The 21421-nt window shown below is 35.0% G+C and overlaps 1 protein-coding gene across 8 annotated transcripts in view; it reads right to left on the reverse strand.

Annotated features, from left to right (window-relative positions):
• Positions 1-21421, reverse strand: part of LOC140449831 (uncharacterized) — a 471756-nt gene that overhangs the window by 8568 nt on the left and 441767 nt on the right. For all 8 annotated transcript variants that reach the window (XM_072543189.1, XM_072543194.1, XM_072543192.1 and 5 more), the window contains 2 exons: positions 3919-4196; positions 477-2344 (listed from right to left, as the gene is read on the reverse strand). In XM_072543189.1, coding sequence (XP_072399290.1) covers positions 482-2344; positions 3919-4196 — 2141 coding nt within the window. In that variant the 3' untranslated portion in view covers positions 477-481. The remainder of the gene's footprint in view (positions 1-476; positions 2345-3918; positions 4197-21421) is intronic.

A 21421-nucleotide genomic window follows, 5' to 3' on the forward strand; every position in this document is an offset into this window, starting at 1 on the left:
ACCTAATAGACTTTTTAAAGACTACACAATTGTTTATTATTTACAATACTGTTACAATATTGTTATTATTTACTATTGTAAACTCTGGCATCATACCTCTGTAGGTACTATTGTAAAACTTTGCTCCCGTGTCAATTACCAAAGATGTTAAGACACGTTAATTAGAAATAAAAAAATAAGAAAAACAAGCAGAGGATAATCAGAAAGAAACAAGAAATAATAAATGCCCAGTTTAAATTATTTGTGCTGACATTAAAAAACATTTTAATAGAAACAGGTTGTGAAAAATGAATGGCCTAACTTCATCTACTTTCAAAGAATGATATTTTAATTACATATATTAGCCACATATCAACCTTATTACTAACGAGAATGCCAAGTAATATATGACCACCAACAAACTACCAAACTAAAATATTTAAATGCCATAGCCTACTATAATTTATATTATTCTCAAAGGTTGATTGTATACTCACCCAATTTAAGGGGTAGTCTTTTTCTGTGCCTGTTGCGCCCTCTTCTCCCATTCTGCCTTTCTCTGACTAAAGTTCTTAGGTTCCATAATAAAATCGCCATCTGAAGGAATGTTACTCAGTAAATCGTCTTCTTTCATGTTTGCGTCTTCGTTTTTAATATTAGAAATCCATTGGTCGGTCTTTCTATGTTCGCTGAAACCCATCTGCTTCTTGATTATTAAATCGGAATTCTTCGTGGGGTTGATAGTCACAGCCCTTTGTCCCAAAAATACATTATTGTTTAGAGTCCTTCTTAAAACGACCGGGGAAGTTTTGTTGTCAACTGAAGATTCTTTAACTGGAGACTTAACCTCTAGTTTCTCTTCAATCTTGGTCTTAATTTCAATGGCTTGAGTCTCAAAGCTCTCTGATTTCTTTCGTTCTTCTACAGGTGAATCGATTTGATTTTCTTTATCGCTATCTCTAGCTTTCATGTCTTTTAAAGAATCTTGAAGAGCGTCAACATCACTGTCTTTAATCTTCAAGGAACGCCTTGCAAAAACTTTCATCAGTTCTGGTTCCTCTTCATTCTTCTTTGTTGCTACAGACTTTCTACGTAACACGACGGTTTCACTTACAGGACTGTCCTTTTCTTTATATCTTGCTTCAAGTTTATCCAGACTATCTTGCGATGACTTGTCTGTATCGTTCAAGGAATCTAAGCTCGCAGATTTACTCTTAAACGCAGCTCTTTCCCTTACAGGTGACTCTACATTCGAAGTATTTGAAGTAATAGAAGATTTCCTAGAATCACTTTTCTTCAATCTAATAGGAGAGTTCACCGTTATAATTGGAGAAGTCTTAGGCGAAGATGTGTCTTTCTCGATAATTTCAACGTTTTCCTTACTGAATTTCCTAGGAGTAGGTGGTTTGGCAGTCACATCAGTCTCTACATCAAAATTAAACAAAGTCTTAGGTCTGTTTTGTTCTTCAGCTGGTTTGGGTGATTTCATTGAAAATACAATATTGCTAGATGGTTTGATTTCAACTTTATTGAGTTGTTTGTTCAGAAACTCCGGTACTGTAATAGAACTCTGAGTTACTTGAGTAGTTTCTCGTTTGACTTGTATTTTGGTAACAGAAACCTGTTGTTCTTTAATGGAAATAGTTGTAGAGCCATCGATGTGTTCAGAAGTTTGATTTTTCGACACACTATTGTAGTCATCAACATTGCTGGTAACATTAACAACAGCTGTATGACTTGGCCCTGAAATAGTTATAGAGGAATCTCCTAGGCTAGAAGAAACTTCTAATTGTTTTTCTTCAGTCTTAAAATTCAAAGGTTTTTTCTTCAGTTCTATCTTGACCTCGGATAGATGCATTGTCTCGTCGAAGTTTTTTACACTATCCAAGGAAGCAGCTTTGGTGAAAGAAATTTTACTGTCTTCTTTCTTTTCTGAGTCCAAAAAATTCGCTGTCTTATTTTTAACATCTTCATAAGTTCTTTCAGGGCTGAAAGGTTGATGTTTGACAGCTTTAAAACTGTGTGACTTAGAGATCGGTCGGGAAGGTTTATTCTCAGTTTGAAGATCAGTCAAAGACATAAAGCTGTTCTCATTGTCTTCTTCATTTAGAGATAAAACACGTTGTTGCAAAGAGGACAGAGCTGGCATTTTTAATTTGTGCCTAGTTTCGTCACTTTTTACTTTTGTTTCGGTAAATCTCATGTTGGTAGAGTGCCTTGATACTTGGGAGTAATCATATTTGGAGGATATCACAGTTGGTATGTTGGGGCTTTGAAGATTTCTTGTTATTCGTGGGGAAGCAGGACTTTTAGGTGACGGCGAGGAATCTGCAACTCTTGGAAACGGTGTTGGACTCGTGGAAATCTAAAAAAAAATCATATTTTAGTTATTTCTTAGTCATATAATACGATAGTAGTAAATATAAATGACAAAAATAAAAATGTAAGCATGAAGTAAAAGAGCTTGATATTTTCAAAGAAGAAATCATCACATCATGTCATCAAATACGGATAGTAACTATCCATGCCTGATGAAACCCAACGTCATCGAAATAACATCAGAGTACGGTCGTGTTTACCGGTGTTTACCGATTTAAACAGAAAGACTGCTTTTCTGGAAGATATGAATATTTGCATATATATATATATATATATATATATATATATATATATATATATATATATATATATATTTGGAAATTTTTTAACGGAACATTACAATTACTGAGATTTCCTGATTTGCAACTAGCCAGTGTAAATTTCAATACAACGTCGCGATGTTTTATAAGTTTGTTCCATTGGATTGCTGCTCTTTTGCGATTCGTAGTCGTAGCAGCGTATTTGGCACGCGCACAGCACGCGTAATTCTGGATTTTTGTGGAGATAATAATAACGTTTTATTACCAACAATTTTGTTTGCCTTTATTAGGTACTATTTAAATTAGTTAATTTATACTGTGATACATTTATTATTACAAATATTGTTTATATTTAAAAGGGTGTATATGATATATCGAAATCTACCGATCTACCGATTTGGCAACAGTCTCAAGGAACATCACTGGCCGAGCAAATCAAATACTTTTGCTTCTCATTATAATGTCATAAGCTGAAATTAAAGTAGTGTTTCTAAACATGTATATAAAAGAAGAAAAAGTAAAAATTTTACAATGGTATTTTGGGGGCAACTCGTACTGTGACATTATAAATTTATTTGCTTGTGCCTATGAAGATAGGCCAATACCGACACAATCAACTATTAGTCGTATTCTTAAAAAATTGAATTAATAATCTTTCCGTCGTACGATATTGGTCTCGGCATAATAAATACTTGAGTATTCCAATACAAATACAATATCCCCAAAAATTTAATGTTTGGACAGTTATTTTGGGGGTCTATATCGTCGGTCAATTTTTTATTTTTGGAAATTTAACGGGCAATAAATAATTGTTGCAAAATCAAATTATTCCGGCAGTTCAATTACTTCCTGTCAACTTTGACATTTGGTTTCAGCAAGACGGCTGTTCTGGTCACAATACACGAGCAGTTCAATATTATTTAGAAACCATTTTTGGATTTTTGAATTTCTTCTCGTGGTGCGATCAAGTAGCCTCCCGGATCACCAGACTTATCCCGAAATGATTTTTTTCTTTGAAGATATTTGACAGCAAGTGTTTATCGACATGGTTTTAAAATAGCCCGAAATTAAGCGGAATTGAGGGAGAAAATAATTCATCTTTGTGGGAGCATTAGACCGGAACTGCTCAGTGATACGAGAGTATCTCTGTACAACAGATTCGGTTTTACTCTTCAGAAAGAGGTGGAATATTTGAACCTCTATTACGTAAAATTCTTGTTTTTAATATTAATATTTTGTTATTTTTAGAATTCCTTTTTATATATCCAATAAATAAAATGCCGTATAGTAAAAATCTTACCTGTCTTTGTTTAAATATACTCTCCAATTCAGCCTGTAGCGGGGAAGTACCTTCAATCGTAGACGGCTCAGGCGATAATTTTGGAAGAACGGGCTCTCTCTTGGGTTCGTCCAAATTTTCGGTTATGTCCATAGGTATCATCCTCTGTCTCAACGCTGCTCCAGATCGTGGGGCTGGTATCGGCTTGGAAGTTTCTACTTTTTTTGTTACTATTGAAGAACTCTCCATGTATGATTTCCCAGAGTCTGTCACAGTTTCTTGTCTGGAAGTTTCTCTTGCTAAAACCGATAATATAACTTAGAATTATAGGTAAGCAAATTGAAGTAAACGATTTAAATACTCGGATTAACAGGTTTATACAGATTTAGGTGTTACTCAGCTAATTTTATAGTTGAACATTTGCTAGACTATCAGTTTATATTTTTGTATGAAACCACTCGAAATGTTACCAGAATTATAGATAAACAAATTAAAGTAGACGTTTTAAATACTTGTATTGATAGGATTATAGGTTTAGGTATTACCCAACTAACTTTATGGTTAAACAGTTGCTAAACCATCCGTTTATATTTTTGTATGAAACCATTTGAAGTTCTGTTGTGGAGTCCACTATTACAGAAGACGACACATTGGTTATCTACCATCATACCCTTCCCAAAAGGAAATCTATAAATTAATGAAGCTTTTCATAGAAAAACTTTCAATCTACTCGAAGAGTGGTGGCCTCAATGGTTTGCTGTCAGGGATGTATATTTCTTACTAACATTGCAAGTCCATTGCAACTTTCTATAGTGCACACGTGTCTTTGTTGCATTGAATTTTGACAAAATTGCTGATAAAATGAATAATGATTGCACGACAATATATCTATCCATACAGTCGCCATTTCAGAAGCTTTAATCTAGAAGTAATGGTCTTGAAGCTTTGGAAATTCTACTTTACTTGGACTTATTACACTTTAGGCTATTATTTATTTTCTAATTTAAAAAAGCTCTTGGTATAGAGCGCTTTACGTAAAATAATAAGTTAAAAATTATTATAATGAAACATTTTGGAAGAATATGTATCAACAGCGCTACATGCTTTATATACCCTTGGCTTTTGGTGACCTTATCACTCCATTGCTTCTATTTTTTGAACACTCTCTTGCATTTCTTACTATTTTCTGCTTTTTGTTTCCACCTTCTTATTATCTTATTTGCTTGCCTTTTCCAAACCGATCTCTGTTCTTGATTCCTTCATAAATCACCCACAAAAACGTTTCTCTTATATTTCTAGCTTATTTGCTTCTTGTTCATATGTCTCTTTTTTATTATATTATCTTCCTCACAGCTGCTGCCCTTTCCCTATTCTTTTGGTTATTTATTGATGGTGCCCTATTTTAAAGTTTCACATTATCTTTATAAGAGTCTAGAATCATTATCATCACTTATTTTGCGATTGTTACGATGAGTAATGATACACTAGACATACTGTTCGCCACAAAACGCTACGTTTTGAGGCGATACAATATAAAATAATAATATTTGCTTCATCACAAAATTTTCTGAGGCTTTGATTGAGAATAATTTTTAAATATATTAACCCCTATCGTTTTGGTTCCGTATAAATGTCATTAACCACATGAAAAAGAGTAACTAGTACATTATAGTTAAAAAGAAACAATTAATTCTAAGTAGTCAGTTTTTACTGTTAATATTCGCGAATTCCGTTAAATTTAGTTTTCAAGGGGACAAATTGGTATGCAAAAATCAACCCTGTTTAGATTAATCCGTTCAGGCCCCCTTACACCTATCATCATTGCAAAAGTCTTAAATGAAAATGATATTCTACATTACCAATCTTCTTATGGCGGAATACTATAGGGAATTGAGTTCTCGGTACATCATCATCATACTGGCTTTACAACCCTGTGTAGGTCCTAGCCACCTGAAGTATTTCTCACAAGTCATCCCTATACATAGCCTTCCTCCGCCTAGCACGTATTCCCATATTTCTCATGTCTTCATCGATTATCAAGGAACCTTGTTCTAGGTCTTCCTCTACTTCTCTGATTAACGGTTCTATAAAGGAGTTCCATCCGCATTACATGCCCTATCTACCTCAGACGTCTATCTTAATATGTTTTACGATATCTGGTACCTGGAATATTCAATAAAGTTCGAAGTTGTATCGTCTTCTCCACACTCCATTGTCATTCATTGCTCCATAAATTCGCGTTAGTACTTTTCTTTCGAAACATCATAACATATTTTCATTATTTTTTGTTAGAGTCCAGGTCATATGAATCATATGTTAGGACTGGGCGTATTATTGTCTTGTAGTTTTACTTTTGTATTTCTCGATATAATTGTGGATTTAAGGAGGAGATTGAGCCCAAAATAGCATCTGTTGGCCGTTCAAATTATGTGGTTTATCTCTGCGTTAGTATTATTTTCAGTGTCAATGAGCGCTCCTAGGTATACAAGTTTGTTCACTGCTTCGATGACGATGTGTTTATTATTAAATCCATTTTTCTAGCTGATTCTTCTAGTGCTAAGTACGCCTCTCGTACAGGGTTTTCCATTCTCCTAAAAATATTGATATCATCAGCATAGACAAGGACTTGCACTGATTTGTTATATATTGAACCGATGGTTGTTATTTGTGAAATACGTAGTCGGCGCAGCCCGTAATTTCTTTTAAAAGATTCAGACAGTTCTCTCTGAATTCGTACTTTACATTCAACTTTTTCAAGAGTTAGTTTTGTTAAATTTACGAAAGGATTTGGTATTCCTAGCTCTTTCATTGCTTTGAACATTTCTCTTGTATTCACAGAATCGTAGGCTGCTTTGTAGTCTATAAATATGTGATGAGTATCTATGCCATATTCCAGTATTTTTTCGAAAATGTGTCTCAAAATTGCAATTTGATGAATAGTCGATTTACCACCCCTAAAACCAGACTGGTATTTATTTTATAGAAAATATAATTAAAACGAATTTAAAAGTAAACATTTAAACCTTTGTTTTAATGCTTTAATTATTTACTGTTTTAATTAATAATTATTGTTTAATTTGTGTGAGCTTGGTTGTATAGTAATTTTCAGTCGTAGTCAAAATTTTTCCAACGTAACAAAAATTAATTACTAAATTTACAAGACAGTTGTGACAGGGATCAGTGAACCGAGTACATAGAAAGAAAACTTATATGTCTCCTGCAGGTAATTCGTGTTGTTTTTTAGTTATTAACAATTTTTATAATTTTTATTTACCATTAAAAAGGTAAGTATTTAAGTAAAACTCTAAAATGTTGTCTTTTAAAACATTAAAAAACTCACAAACTTCGGAAAACAGCAAAATAAGACAAAATTCTTAAATAAACATTTGGAACACTTTTAAGAGACTATTACCATCTAGAATGCTAAAAAATGATACATTTTCAATATTTTTTTTTATATCTTTTCTATTATATATGTGGCAATCAAACTTTTTTTTATCTTATTATACTACTTTTGGAGATTATAAAAAATGTTTTTTTTTTCTTTTTTTCCATTGTTCTTGTATTTTAAAGATGGCGCGAAATCAATCTTAATATCTCATATTTATTTGTTTGTATGAGGTCAGGCCATGGAGTTAGGATGTCTCCATTGTAAAAAATGACGCGCACCCTATCCTCCATGCTATGGCATGCTGGACGAGCCATACAGTCTGTAGTCAACACCCCGAGGTATGAGCGGGAACACAAGGTGCATTAATACTCATACGCTTATGAAACGCACCTGGCGCATCATAAGGGCCTTCACAAATTACTCTTTTTTAACTTGTCTTGAGTGATATGTCTTTAATCTTTCCTATGAGCCATCTTGGCTAACTCTTGTTTTTTCCGACCCCGAATGGCTATTAGGTTTCCGAGGGCAGACTGGTCATTATATTTCCTTCTACCTCATACTCTTCAGCGTGGCGAAACATTTAGTGTGACGAGTCATTCACCGAGCGATTTCCGGTATAAGCAATCCCCACTTACTGACCAACGGCTTCGGGCGGATGGGTGGGTAAGTGGTAGGGCACCCTTTTGTTCTGAGGTTGTGAAATCGGCCTCGAAGGCGGATGAACCAAAGATTTGATCAACGGCATAAGAAAGGGGAAGCATAAGTAGGGCAAACACTCCAGTAAAGATCTACAGCGATACGCCCCAGTCAATCAATCATGGCAATTCTCAATACTAAAATAAATTCCGGAGTAAATCATCCGATCGGGTCTCCGGGGAGGACAGTTTTGAATTTACCAAAAGATAATAAATTCAAGTGCAGAAAGAATATCAAGATCTGCACATGGAATGTCAAAACTTTATATAAAGCAGGAAAAATCCACAATGCAATACAGGAGATGAAGAGAATGCATATTGAAATCATGGGAATAGCAGAAATGAGATGGCCAAATTCTGGAGAAATACAAATAGAAAATAGAGTCGGAATAATCGTATCACCCAAGGTTGCCAAATGCGTTACTAACTTTACACCAATATCAGAGAGATTGATGTTACTACAAGTAGAAGCTAACCCTATTAATATAAACATCATCCAAGTCTATGCTCCCACTGCAGACAAAGAGGAGGAAGAAGCATTTGAGTTCTATCAGAACATAAACATCATACAGAAAATTCCTCGGCAGGAAGTTGTTATCATTATGGACGAGTTTAATGCCAAGATTGGAGCAATGGACACAGTACATTGGAGCACATGGACTTGGAGTCAGAAACGAGAGAGGAGACCTCCTAGAAAAATTCACAGAACACGCAGAACTGGTTGTCACCAACACATTCTTCCAATTACCACCTCGCAAGCTGTACATGTGGAAATCCCCTCAAGGCAGACCCGGAAGAATTATTAGGAATCAAATAGAGTTCTTCCAATTACCACCTCGCAAGCTGTATACGTGGAAATCCTCTCAAAACAGACCCGGAAGAATTATTAGGAATCAAATATGACTACATTTTAGTAAATAAAAGATTCTGAAACAGTTTTACATCTGTCAAGACATCCTGGGGCAGACTTGGAGACAGACCACGTTCCACTGGTGGGAGTATTTCGAGTCATACTCAAAACAGTGCAGAAAAGGAAAGCACAATCATACGACCTACGTATGCTGAAAGACCTCGATACGAGAATGAGAGTCCAAGCCACGTTAAACGAGCAAATGACTGCAATTAGAGACGAATCGAACGAAGAAAAAACGATCAAACATATTACAGAATTATTAATACAACAATTAACATAATAAAAAACATATTAATGAAGAAAAAATCATGGATGACAGATGAGATCCTGAAACTAATGGACTAGTGAAGAGAAGCCAAAAATGACCTAGACAAATATAAACCCATAAATATATTAATAAGAACGAAAATCAAAGAAGCGAAAGAAAAAGAATCATGGAAAAGATGCGAAGAAATTGAGACTCTACAATCATAGTACGATAATCACAATGTACATAGGAAAGTTAAAGAACTCACAGGGTGACTAAGACGAAGGCAAAAAGGAAATATAACTAATTCTGACGGAAACACCAGCTTGGACAAACAGAGTAAAATAAGAACATGGAAAGAATATCTAGAAAAACAATTTGAAGACCAAATAGATAACACCTTTGAGCTAGAAGAAGAGGTAAATGATGGACCAAGAATATTACAGCAGGAAGTTTATTCCGCAATAACACAGTTAAAGGATGGCAAAGCGGCAGACCCTGATCATATACAAGCAGAGCTACTCAAACTAATGGACAACGAATCAATAGCAATAATCGCAAATATATTTAACAACATATACGACCAAACAGTTTGGGTTCACAAATGCTGTTGGTACTAGATAGGCTTTGTTCTCAGTACAAGTCTTATTCCAGAGATGCAGAGACGCCAACTGCGACGTATACGCATGTCTGGTTAATTACAAGAAAGCGTTTGATCGATGCAGCATGCCAAAATCATGCAAATACTAAAAGAAGCAGGAATTAACAACCAAGATCTGAAAATAATTAGAAATCTTTACTGGAATCAGACAGAAAATCTGAGTTGAAGGTGAACACACTGACTAGGTATGTGAAAATCATGCGTGGAGGCTGTATTTTGTCTCCTCTAATCTTCAATCTGTACTCTAAAAGAATATTTATCAAAGCTTTGCACGAAACTGAAAAAGGTATTCTACTAAATGGTTACCGGCTAAATAACATCAGATATGCAGATGACACCATTGTATTTGCGGACAACTTAGAAGACCTACAAGTTCTTCTGAACAAAATAACGTATTAAAGTCAACAATATGAACTTAATATAAACGTTAAGAAGACAAAGCTTATGATAATTAGCAAGAAAAGGATAACAGAAGGTCCACTCTACGTCAACCAATCCCCTGTAGAAAGAGTGACGCACTACAACTACCTCGGCACCATAATAAACGAAGAATGGACCAACAACCAGGACATTAGAGCACGCATCGACAAAGCTAGATCCACCTTCAATCGGATGGGGCCTTCTTCAAGAGTCACAATCTCTCTCTTGATACAAAAGTAAGAATGCTGCGATGCTACGTCTTCTCTGTCCTTTTTTATGGTGTTGAATCGTGTACCTTCAACGAAGATATGCGCAGAAAAATGGAAGCATTTGAGATGTGGCTATATCGGAGAATACTTAAGATCCCGTGGACTGACCGAGTCACAAATGAGGAGATCCTTAGAAGAATGAATACAAGGAAAAATATTTGGAAAACGAGGTCCAGGAAGAAGAAGAACATCTTGGTTAAAGAACCTCAGAATCTGGTTCAATACAACATCTGTGCAGCTTTTCCGCGCTGCTGTAGATAAGATAAAGATTGACATGATTATCGCCAACATTCGTAACGGATAGGCGCATCAAGAAGATTCTTCAACTCTGCAAATTCTTCTTCCTCTACAAACAGTTTAAATCTTTCTCCCCTTCTCTTCCCTGGACCAAAATTACCAATTAATTCACCGCTGTTTTCTACATAGACAATAAATAATAGAAGGGAAGAAAATACAGCCCTTGCGTACACTTCTCGCATTCTCTACATTTGCATTTAATGAGTTGATAATGAGTTGTTGATCTTTTGCCGATTAATTTGTATATTTTGAATAACCTGGAGATCCTTTGAATTCAGTCATTTCCTTAAGTGTGTTCATCATTATTGTTTGATTTTTATGCTATCAAAGACCTTTTTGTAGTCTGTAAATACAATAAAAGCATCTTCCCGTATGTTATAATAGTTTTGAGTGATCAATTGCATACAGTTAATGGCTTCTTTCGTGCCTATTGTATTTTTAAAACAAAATTGGGTTTCACCGCTGCCTTCTCCACATTTTTTGTATACGAGTATTATTGAATGAAGTATGTTTAGGAATATTTTCAAATCATGACTCATTAGGTTTATAATTCAGTAGTCTTCATATTTGTAAGCGTTCGCCATATTTTGGTAAAACTGCCTGTAAAGCTTTGGTAAAGATTTAAGCCGTTCAAATGTTATTTGTACATTAATTTCAACATCTCAGCATAAATGTTTGCTAATAAGTTTACTTCTCCTTTGTTATTGATCCTTCGAAACTATTTCACATAAACAAGCAATATTTTGAGTCCAGCTATATTGTAGTTTCATCAAGTTGTACTCCCATCTTCTTATTCTGCCGTATTTTAACGAAAGTTGGCACTTCTTTAAACGCTTCCCTATCTTTTGCAACGTGAAATATCTGTTCAACACTGAAGTTAGTCCAAACTCTGATATTCCTCAGCCAAGGTTTCTTCTTTCTTTGCAAGTATTTTCTACCCTCAACTCTCCCTTGCATAATAGAGTGTCTTTTTGTTACAGTGCAGGGTATGTATAATGCGTTGGCGAATTATCTTAGGGCCAGACGTCTATCTATTGCGGCGTGCAAAAGATCGCCAATGTTATTTATTCTATTACTATTCAGTTCTTTATATTTCGTAGCCACATTTGTTTACGACCTACTTCTCTCTTGCCCTCAATCTTCTTGGATAATTAGTTGAGGGATTGCGGATTTTTTCCTCTCAGGATATGGCCCAGATATCCCATTTTTCGTACCTTGATCAAGTTGAACCTTCGAATGCCTCTGCAAAAACATTCTCTACATAGAGGTTGAACAGTACAGGAGACAAAATATACCCCTGTCGCACTCCTCTTAAAATTTCAAATTCCTCTGTGTTCATTGATTTGTTCAATAGGTGGCGTGTACAAGAGAGTATTTATCGTTTCGAATAAATATCTTTGCGATACTATCTTTCAGACATCTTCAATATACTGATACAAAGTTGTTATACATGTGTGTTATCCTCTTGTCTTTGTGCAATGTCCATTACTGATCGTTGGTTATTATGGTGACTATCATAACTGTATTTACCGCAGCTCTGAAAAGGGACGACGAAGACTGAGTAAACCACTCACGTAGGTTACAAAGCCATGATGTTCTTCGTCGACCAGGACTCCTCTTTCCACATATTTTGCCATGGATAATAAGATGGGGGAACTCCGTATCGTCCAAGGTGTCGTATACAATGGAAAATATACTCCGATTTTCACTACTTCGGGTTATTTTTTTAAACGTTGTAGTGCCCATTTATTTTTCAACTCTGCCAAGTTTGTCAAGCTCTCTCAACTCAGGTTATGCGTAGCAGATTTCGATACACCCAAATTTCGAAATCTTGAAGTTCATTTAATAGTGATTTTGTGAGCGTCCAGCTCTCAACTCCATACAATAATGTTAATAAGATTTGACGAGTGTTACGATATGTGTTATACATAGTTTAATAGTTTCCACAATATAAATGGTTTTCCAGCTCGAGAGATTTTTAAAGATTTTTTTTGTAGGAAGCAGTCTGTTTCAGTATTCTGGAACCTTGTACCAGCTTGTACAGGTCTACTTAATGAGTACCATATATGTTTGGAGTTATTGGCAGTCTACATAATGTGTTGGCCACCTGCGATCTAATGCCTCGCTGTCATGCAAAATACGATTGATTGATTGAGGTTCTCTGTTACAGAGTCTACAGATCAAGTCTCCATGAAATAGCCCCATTGTATGCAGGTGTCTGCATAAAAGCATGTCTTAATTATCGCATGTCCAGTTAGAAAGTCTGTTATGATTTTAAAACTGATTCCTGCTTATTTCCGCTTCAGCTAAAAGCTTATTGCTGTTATTATGTTTGCGTTCTCGGTTTTTTCATATCTGTGAAGGCTGCTGTGAAGTCTTAACGTTCTTGAGAACATCAAGTCTGATCTTCTCAAGAGAGACAGATAATAAGAAGATCACAATATGCTAAGTTTGGGTTTTCAATTTCGTCCACGGTGACTCTAGGAACTCCTATAACCCTTCTAAGGAACTCTGAGGTTACGCAGAATTTGTTTTGAGAACCATTGGTCTACTAACCCCATTATTTAAATGATCTTTCAGTTATGAGGAATATTTTAGAAATAATACACAAATTATTAAACTGCTCAGTGGATATAATTTGAATATTAATAAATATTAATTCAAATAGCCTTAGTTGCAATCAAACACTTAGAACGCAGTTCTAAAGATCAAAAGATCTAAAGATCAAATGTCTTCATTAAAGTTAAGATGAGTTTTGTGGTAGACATTAGACCGTCGTACAACATTTCATTGAACTAGCTGCCTCCGTAAAGCTGCGAAAGAATCGCTGGATTAATTTCTGGTTTCAGGGTTTCTTAACGAAGATCCAGTTCTATCGGAGTGTTTACTCCGATAGAACTCTATTTGTCTTCAGTATTATGAAAAACCAATTGCAGAAAACGAAAATTTTGGCTCGTTTGGTTTCCCACTGTAAGGGGACCCACTTGAACCAGATGACTAGTGAACAGAAATACATTGAACAGACTCATTGAAAGTAATGAATTTATTTTTAGAATTGACGCAATTGACGAAACGTCAGCTAGAGACTTCGAACTGTGGTTGAAATATCAGTCAAATGAACGGAGAAGTTCTTCCTGCGACCCAAAAAATTCGATCGTTGGAAATCGTTAATATATTTTAAAATCAAACTTATTACAGGTAAAAGTGCATACATTAAACTAATTGAATTTTTTTTTCAAAATGGCGTCATTTAAAATGGCTGCTCAAACTTGTAAAAAACTCATCATTTCTTAGAAACAAATCATCCAAAAGCAAAAAACAAAATGGATGGTAGATACTACAATGATCGGTACTACAATGAAATATTTTCATCGGAAAAAAAAAACAAAATAGCGGACTTTTGAATTTGTAAACTTTTTTTTGCACTTTTAATTGTTTATAACTTTTTAAATAACAATGAATATTTTTGGTTGTAGTACCGACCATAGAAAGACATCTAAAAGTGCGTATATATAGGCGTGCCGCGCACGTTGCGCTGTATATGCACGCGCGTTCAATTTTCGTCGATTTTTTTTATTTTTACGAACCTTCCACGATAGAAAGAAAAATTACAAACATTTAGTAATTGTAGACGATCATGTCTCTGTCCCGCGGTCAAACTCAAGCAATTTCTGTGATAAGTGGAGTTTTCTTGAAAATGACAAGTTTGTACAACAAGGAAATCATCTTAGTATTTTCTCCCGTCACTCCATTATCACCAAATATTTATTTATACTCGGTAGCGCTAAAACCAACAAACCTTTCGCGATCTTGTCCAAATACTTAATGCGAACAATAAAAGCGTTCTTTGAAAAATCTACAGAAGGTGGATCATGGTGCGCCGTTTGTGAGCGACTTAAAAACACGTACTAATCTTAAGGCCGGTTTTCACGCTACGTCTTATTGTACGTTTTGTTGGATAGGACCAAATCCTATACAATAAAACGTGGCATGTAAACAGCAAAACGTACGTCTTGTCGAATCGAAATGAAATCCAAGGTCAGATCGTAGAAATGATGGGAGAAGCATAGTTTTGCGAGAACTGATAGGATAAAACGTTACGTGAAAATACATATGTTCAGACAAGTCGTTCGATCTTGATTTATTTGACGACTAGTTCCACTGCAGTTCGTTTCATTTTTCCCAAAAAAGCCTAATAATGTCAAATTTGCGGCAATGCACCCACGATTTTCTCGGGGAATTTATTGAATTGTATAAAAGTTTTTAAGTAGTTATGTTTTAAAACCAAGTAGATTGCATTACAGGTTTCAGGAATTATTTGGCTTAACGCTGATTTGGATATTATGATTGCGAACTCCGAGTCCTTGGCGCTGCGTCCTGTTGTAAGATATCTGAGAGTTGCTGTGAGTCTTTCATGGGGTGTAATGGCTTCTCTCATGAGGTGTCTTATTTCAATATGTATGGTGTTACCAACTCTAGCTATTGACAATAGGCTGAGGTGTCCATTCGTAAATAATTGCGACAGTCATCTGGTTCGCCTCTTTTAGTAACGAGACGTGGGAATACTGGCTTCTTTTTAGAAGCCCATTCTCTTGACCATCTTGTCTTTTCCCTCTTCATCCGCTTTTTCCTCAGTCGTAGTATCTTTATAGTTGAAAAAATAAAAGAAAGCAGCCGTGTTTCCTCCATAATAAAAAAAACACTAAACAAACTTCACACAACTCAAGACTCTGAATTAGAAATGAGGTAGAAAACGGAAGGAAAAACGTAGTGTATACACTGGATAAAACGTACATTTTGTCGTACGTTTTATATGACACACAAAACGTACAATAAGACGTAGTGTGAAAACGGGCCTTAACGAGCATGCTACAAATGCGCAACGCACGCGCCGAGCGGCGCTCATTTGTATACGCACCTTAAGGAGTAAAATGCCGTTTGGTTCATGTTGATAAGTGCAACAGTTTCGAAATACGAGTGACACCACAAAAACGTGGTTTCGATTCGAGGAAAGCCGATTAAAGTAAACATCTGACGTCACCCGGGGCGCTTAAGCGGCCGTTTATCCGCTTGGCGCGCATCGCTCTTCCGTCTTCTGCACCTATTTCGAGGTCGCGCGGACCTTTGGGACTAATTCTATATTATTTATAAGAGTAGGTTCTAGCAATTCTTGAAAAAAAAGTCTGATTTTTCGAAAATTGTTTGGAGAAACCTGGGCTTAACTAAAATCCAAGTTTCCGATTAACCACATTTTATTCTATGTGGATAAGTCCATCATCAAAATTTGAGGTTCAAATGAAAATATTTTCACATTCTTGAAAGGTTTAGTGCTAGGGCAATATTAAATAATCAATCCTAATGTAAGACTATTCGTTTTTTAGGAATATTTAAATTTAAATAATGTTATGCCAATCACTAACAACCCCATCCAAGAGAATAGACAACATCCCCAAACCAAAATTCCCTAAATAGTTTAGATTATTTGTACACAGACAATAGCAATTATAGACAAATAACCGCTAATATTTCCCTTCATAATGTATTCTTCAGCGTGCATGTTATGGTGCTAAGTTTAGACATTTATTAAAATTGATTTTTCTGTTTAATTTTACCTTCTACTTATTTTTTTTTCAGTTTTTATTTATTTGTTTGTGTTTACTTTTGTATTATTTTGTTTGTTTGTTTTGTGTATTTATTTTAATTTTTTCTAATATTGCTTATTCGTTTTAGTGTCAAAATGTAATAGCATTTGATGCAGTTGAAGGATTGTTCAAATAAGGAGAAAATCCACTATTACTGGAAATTTGGAACTTTTCGAAATAAGGAATGGTTTGAGGAAGAGCCAGAAGATAGAGGAGTTATGTTTACACATACATGAGCCTTCTGAAAACCAAGGCTATATTTTTACACTTTTATTATCAAATTATCTAATCAAGGTGATTCATTTTATCTGTAATGCACCGTATAAATAAAAATGTATTCCCACCAAACTCCAAAACCAGCAAAAAGCAAACAATTCACAAAATATGATGTGTTACCGAAATATATGTAAATATGTACCAAACCAAAACCCTTTTAGTCATATATCAGAGATATTTAAAATAGTTTAGATTTTAGTATAAAAAAGATTTAGAGACAAACGACTATATATACTATGCGAAATCATGTTAAATTATGCAATTGAAATATTTTTAATTATAAAAATGGATATTGTGTACATTCTCGACACTTGAAAAATATTAAAACCCATCCGTTTTAATAAAAATAATTGTAAAAAATCGTTTAACAGGTTCAAACGTTTTTGTAGTGCTTTTATATCATCTAAAATGTAATTATATGCTTATATTAATTGTGGTTAATTGCAAAGTAGTTCAACCCTTAAAAACTACCCCCTATGTCAAAAATATCTTCTTCTAAATGTGCCTATCTTCTAGAGATGTTCGCGACCACATTGACCCATCTTATTCTATTTCAGTCCATTTCCTAAGATTGGCCAGCCAATTGAATATACGTCTACGTCCAGGGCCTCTCTTACCCTCAATCTTGCCCTGTAGAATCAACTGTAAAAGTCGGTAAAAGCAAATTTTCTATTTTTTATGGTTGTTACGTCCCTCCACACATATTCTTAGTTTTTATTAATAATTTTTATTATTTTGTTTTTATATTTAATTCTTTAATTAACGTGTGTGTATGTCTGTCAATCGTGAATTAATACGGACCTGTACAGTCCGCCCCCCTAAAGTCTTAAGGGAGCAAAGCTACGAGACGACACGCACCTCAGTTTTAGTCTTGTATAGATCAGCGCGATAAACAGCCCAGTATTTTTGTGTAAACCTGATGACGCGGCTTTGAGAAGATTCTGTCCTCCAGTGCACTGTGGAAGAAGAAGTGTTAGATCAACATCACAGGTACCGTAATTTGATTGCATACACACACAATATATATATATATATATATATATATATATATATATAAATATATATATATATATATATATATATATATATATATATATTAATTTATAAATGATTTAAATTTATGAGCGAGTGTTTCTCTTATAGAATTTACATCCATTCAATGGTGTTAATAATTTCTTTGTCTTTTCTTAGCCTCTAGTGGTGTATATATGAGACCCTCAATATACGTCGGTAGCACCAAATTTCAAATGCATCCAATCGTTTTAAGGCATCTTTTGTAAGGCTCCAGCCTTTTACTCCATAGAGGATGACATAACATCTAAAGACATAACATCTAAGAATTCTTATGCGTATATTGATATTTAAAGATAAGTTGCAGAGAATCTTCCTAAGGCTGTCCTTAAGAATCCTTAATATTGCAGCCCAAATAGCATATTTTTTCCACTCTTTCTAACGATGTATCGTTAATTGTAATTTGGGCGTTTATGCCGGTGTTCTTACTAATGATCATTATTTTTGTCTTCTTGCAATTTAGTTTTAGGCCGTATTTGTTACATGCTTCTGCAACGTTATCCATCATCCTTTGGAGTCCCTGCGCACTATCTGCCAGCAACACTGTATCGTCTGCATATCTAATGTTGTTTATAAGTTGGCCATTTACAGCAATCCCATCTTCTGATTCGCCCAAGGCCTCTCTAAAGATGTTTTCAGAGTATATGTTAAATAATGCCGGTGATAATATGCAAGCCTGTCTAACTCCTTTTTCGACTGTGAATATCTCGGAAAGTTCATTTTCCAATCTTACTGTTGCTTTTAGTTGGAGATATAAGTTTGACAGCAGTCTTATATCCTTACCATGAGTCCTGATGTTTTTAGGATATCGATTAGTTTCCCATGTGGGACTTTATCAAATGCCTTCTCGAAATCAATGAAACATGCATACACATCGCAGTTGACATCCCTGGCTCTCTGTATTAGAACTTGCAAACTAAAAAGTGCTTCCCTCGTTCAGAGTCCTGCTCTGAATTCAAATTGAACTTCACTCAGGTGTTCTTCTAATTTGGTGTATATGCGCGAGTGAATGATAGTAAGGGGTACTTTAAGTACATGGCTCATCAAACTAATTAATCTATGTTTCTCACATTTTCTAGCGTTGGCTTTTTTAGGAAGTCTTTTGGTAAGTAACCAGTCTCGTAGATGTTGTTGAATAGCTTCGTAAGAGCTGTGATTTGGTGTGCCTCTAATAGTTTCAAAATTTTACCATGAACCTCATCAGGTCCTGGTGATTTCCCACCTTTAATCCACTTAATGCCCATAGTTACTTCTTCGTTTGTTAGTTCTGGGCCGTAGGTAGTTTATTTCAGTCGGACTTCGAGCTGCATCTTCGAATAATTCTTGCATATATTCTTTCCATCTTCTGTACCTCTTTAATTTTTTTGTACATATGGAAATCGTCATGTTTGCGTTGTAGTGTTTCAATTTCCATTAATTTCTCTGTCAGCCATGCTTCTTTTGCTCCTTTTATCTCCTTTAGTATAGTCTTATGCAGCTTTTTGTATTCGTTGTCATTTCTAACTTTTAATTTTCTTCGCTCTTCCATCACCTGCAATAATTTATCTGTCATCCATTCTTGCTTCTTTTCTCTTTTTGATTTTAGATGTTCATGTGAAATTGTGGTAATAGATGTCTTCATTTCGTTCCACTGTTCGTCTATGCCTCTAGTAGTGTCTTTAACTATTTTCGCAAAATTCTTATATAATTTCTGTTTTTTACTTTTTTCTGGGTGTCATTTTCTTTTAGTAGTCTTATATCTATCTTGGGCCTCATTTTCTTATGAACTATTTTGAGTCGTATGTTGATGTTTGCAACCAATAGACTATGATCTGAGAAGACATCTGCGCCTGGATATGTTTTTGTTGAGGTGATAGAATTTCTAAACCTTTTGTTTATGTTGATAAAATCAATTTGGTTTTTTATGATTTTCCCTGGGGTATATCACCGGGTGCTTTCCATGTATAAAGTCTTCTTGGATGCCATTTAAAAAGTGTACACATTTATGTATCACATTTTTTGCCAAAACCTATATGCCTATCATGCTATAGGTTTTAAAGGTTAGGTTTTATTAATCGAAACTTTATAGTAGCCAGTTAATAAAAGGGATATATTAGTTAGATTTATAAAATCTAAGTTCACTTGCGGCAAAACACAAAAATTGCATACGAAAGCTGAACTCATTACCTTTAAAACGCATCTTGATTTTTGTCGAAAGAACACTTGAATCCAAAGATATCGAATTTTTACCGTCGAGCCGATACAAATTTTATTGAACATTTATTCCGCCCGTGTAACTGACGCTCAAGGAAATCCAATAGTTAATATTGAAGAAACAAAAACAACATGGATGAACTATGTGACAACAAGATTTGAAGACGATAGGAATGTCACCATCACACAAAATAAAAATGACGATACCGGACCACCTATTCTCGAAGCGGAAGTAGAAGCTGCTATAAACAACATTAAGGAGAGAAAAGCCGCAAGACCAGACTAGTTCTACTCAGAATTTTTGAAAATTATGGATAAAGACGAAGTAAAAAGACTTACCTTGATCTTCAACAATATATACCAAAGTGGAAAAATACCCCAACAGTGGCTAAGATCAACTTTTATAACAATCCCTAAAAAATCCAATGATTATCGAAGAATAAGCCTTATGAGCCATCTCCTGAAAACTTTTTTTAAAAATTATACATAAAAGAATATATAAAACGTGTGAAGAATACATGACAAACACACAATTCGGCTTCAGGGATGCATTGGGTACTCGAGAGGCACTTTTTGCAATACAAGTTCTCTTTCAGAGATGTAGAGACGTGATTGTGATACATATGTATGTTTTGTTGATTACCAGAAAGCGTTCGATAGAATAAAACATGACGAACTAATGAAAATATTAAATTTAATTGGTCTAGACAGCAGAGATCGCCGTATAATAAACAAGATCTATTACGAACAAACTGCAGCTGTTAGAGTTGGGGATCAGTTAACAGGCGACATAAAGATAAAAAGAGGTGTGCGACAGGGATGTATATTGTCCCTATTATTGTTCAATACATATTCAGAACACATTATGAACCTAGCGCTAACGGACATAGACGAGGGAATACTTATAAACGGAGAACGATTGAACAACATAAGATACGCTGATGATACTGTCTTTTTTGCAGACAGTCTTGAAGGTCTGCTGACACTTGTCTCCAGGATGGCAAAAGTAAGTAGCAGGTTTGGGCTTGATTTTAACATCAAAAAACCAAATACATTGTTATAAGCAAAAATAGGATACCACCTGGTCAATTACTAGTTAACCAACAACCTATAACACAAATCACCAACTTTTGTTATCTGGGTGCAAACTTAAATGAGCAGTGGGACCAATCGACGGAAATTAAGATAGGGATCGAGAAGGCAAGATCAGCTTTCGTCAAAATGAAAAAAATCTTTAACAGCCACGATATAAAATTGGAAATAAAAGTTCATTTACTATAATGGTAGGTATTCTCCGTTCTTTTATATGGCGTGGAGTCATGGATTTTAACTGAAGCATCACTGAAGAGACTCGAAGCATTTGAGATGTGGTGCTATAGACGTATGTTGAGGATTTCCTGGATAGACAGAGTTACCAACGAAGAAGTACTACATAAAATGGGTAAAGAG

This window comes from Diabrotica undecimpunctata, chromosome 9 (assembly GCF_040954645.1).
Source record: "Diabrotica undecimpunctata isolate CICGRU chromosome 9, icDiaUnde3, whole genome shotgun sequence".
In the NCBI taxonomy this organism is placed as follows: Eukaryota; Metazoa; Arthropoda; class Insecta; order Coleoptera; family Chrysomelidae; genus Diabrotica; species Diabrotica undecimpunctata.